At 47.6% G+C, this 1,754-nt stretch overlaps 2 protein-coding genes across 2 annotated transcripts; both read left to right on the forward strand.

The window, feature by feature from the left end:
- Positions 1 to 177: 177 nt before the first annotated feature.
- Positions 178 to 831, forward strand: PPTG_19474 (hypothetical protein; the record flags this gene model as incomplete). The annotated part of the gene is made up of 1 exon (XM_008917905.1): positions 178 to 831. The coding sequence occupies one exon, from the start codon at positions 178 to 180 to the stop codon at positions 829 to 831; it is 654 nt and encodes a 217-aa protein (XP_008916153.1).
- A 272-nt stretch (positions 832 to 1,103) lies between these two features.
- On the forward strand, positions 1,104 to 1,590 carry PPTG_19475 (hypothetical protein; the record flags this gene model as incomplete). The annotated part of the gene is made up of 3 exons (XM_008917906.1): positions 1,104 to 1,144; positions 1,192 to 1,457; positions 1,520 to 1,590. The coding sequence occupies 3 exons, from the start codon at positions 1,104 to 1,106 to the stop codon at positions 1,588 to 1,590; spliced, it is 378 nt and encodes a 125-aa protein (XP_008916154.1).
- Positions 1,591 to 1,754: the final 164 nt, after the last annotated feature.

Consider the following 1,754-nt stretch of genomic DNA (forward strand, 5'->3'; position numbering starts at 1 on the left):
ACCGCTGCAACAATTCAGCGCCTACTTCGCCTACACCGCTCCCAAGAAGGGAGGCAACGCCCTCGGGATGAAGGCGCTGAGGTGGGTGCTAATGATAATTGTCAGAACCAAGGTCTTCAAGCACAGAGACTGGAGCCGGACTCATCTACAACAATTGCGGAGTCTACAATTGCTGAGATGGCTCAACAATCTCCAATGCCCGACCTTCGACCACCAGTTTCAACTGGTATTATTTCTAATTCAACTTCATCTGTACCTGTACCGATTCATGTTACACAAGCAATCCGAGACTATGTACCAGCTGATGGATTTACGGTACTGCCAAAACGCCGTGGAGAACGATCGATAATTCTTGACTGGGGGGTACGCGTTACTTCCACGCTTGAAGGCAAGAAATACGTGTGCTGGATATGTCAAGGTAGTCTCGAATGCCGTCGCGAAAACAAAATAATTCAGCTGTTTGGTAATACGTCTAAAGCTACCAAGCACCTTGGCGAAAAACACTTGCTGACAGCAGGCAAGATCACAGCAGAAACCACGAGGAAACGTGACCGAGCTGAGGAGCTAGAGCGCATACGATGTGCTATTGCTGATGGGGCAGATAGCAGAAGAATGACGTTGTTGCTTGAAACGATGCGCGTAGTGAACAATAATCTCCCGTTTCGGATCGGGGAATACGACGAATCGGAGTTGCTTGCAGACTTGGTAGTCCCAGACGAATTTCGAGCGACTATCAACAATCACACCGTAACGCGAGCTATTGCAGAGCTTTATATAAGTGCTCGACAGGCTATTCGGTCTCATCTTGAACGCAGCAGAGTCAACAACTAGGCGTCGTTTTCAATGGTGTGCGATTTTTGGTCTTCTAAGTCGCAGAGGGCAACCAAATTTCTATGTCTGAGGGTTTTTACTTTGTCGACAATAACTGGGAATTCCAGTTATTCGATCCTTCTTGGCACTCGCCATTATGAACCGATGTATGGTGAAAGAAGCAACGGGAGCCGTGCATCGTTTAAACGATGGATCACAGAGATACTTAGAGATTTCGGGCTATCAACCAATGATTTTTATGGCTCAACTAGTGACTCCGGCCCTGACGTCAAATGGATGATGACGAAGGGAATTGGCCTCCAATGGGAGTGGTGTATGCCCCATCTCACGAAAGCTGCGATAAAAAACCGCGTTTGGCAGCGCTTCGCAGCGCAAGGCCTCAAAGAACTTACCAGCCACAGATCTGGTCTCTCGTATCGCCAGTACAACATTCGCTGTCCGTTCCAATGCTTCAATGGGGAGTTTGTTCTCAGAGCTTTGCGAAATGGTAAACGCTGGTGCTACCACACAGCTGATTGACCACAAAGAGCACAAATTCATGGGTTTCGCTAAGGTCTTTCGCCGCTTGCTAGAGAAATGGGACCAACTCGAAGACTGGTTCCAAGAACGTATTGATAAAGCTATTCGTGAGCGAAAGTCAGCGCCAGAACCATTTCCAATTGCTGACGACAAGATGAACCTACTGCAGCTGTATGGACTTCTAAACCCGATCATGGCATTAAATATCAAGAGTCAAAAGGAGGACACAAATCAAGTTGATGTCCTATTGTCAGTCTTTCGACTGCGCAAAACAATTCTGGATGAAACCCAGCCCGTCAAAGACAAAATGCGGGCACCAACCGATCCTCCACTTTTTTTTTTTTTTTTACCAAGTCCGGGACCTCACGCGACTCGTAAAGTCGACGCGAGCACTACTTGCGAAG

Source organism: Phytophthora parasitica (assembly GCF_000247585.1).
Source record: "Phytophthora parasitica INRA-310 unplaced genomic scaffold supercont2.122, whole genome shotgun sequence".
NCBI classification, from domain to species: domain Eukaryota; phylum Oomycota; class Peronosporomycetes; order Peronosporales; family Peronosporaceae; genus Phytophthora; species Phytophthora nicotianae.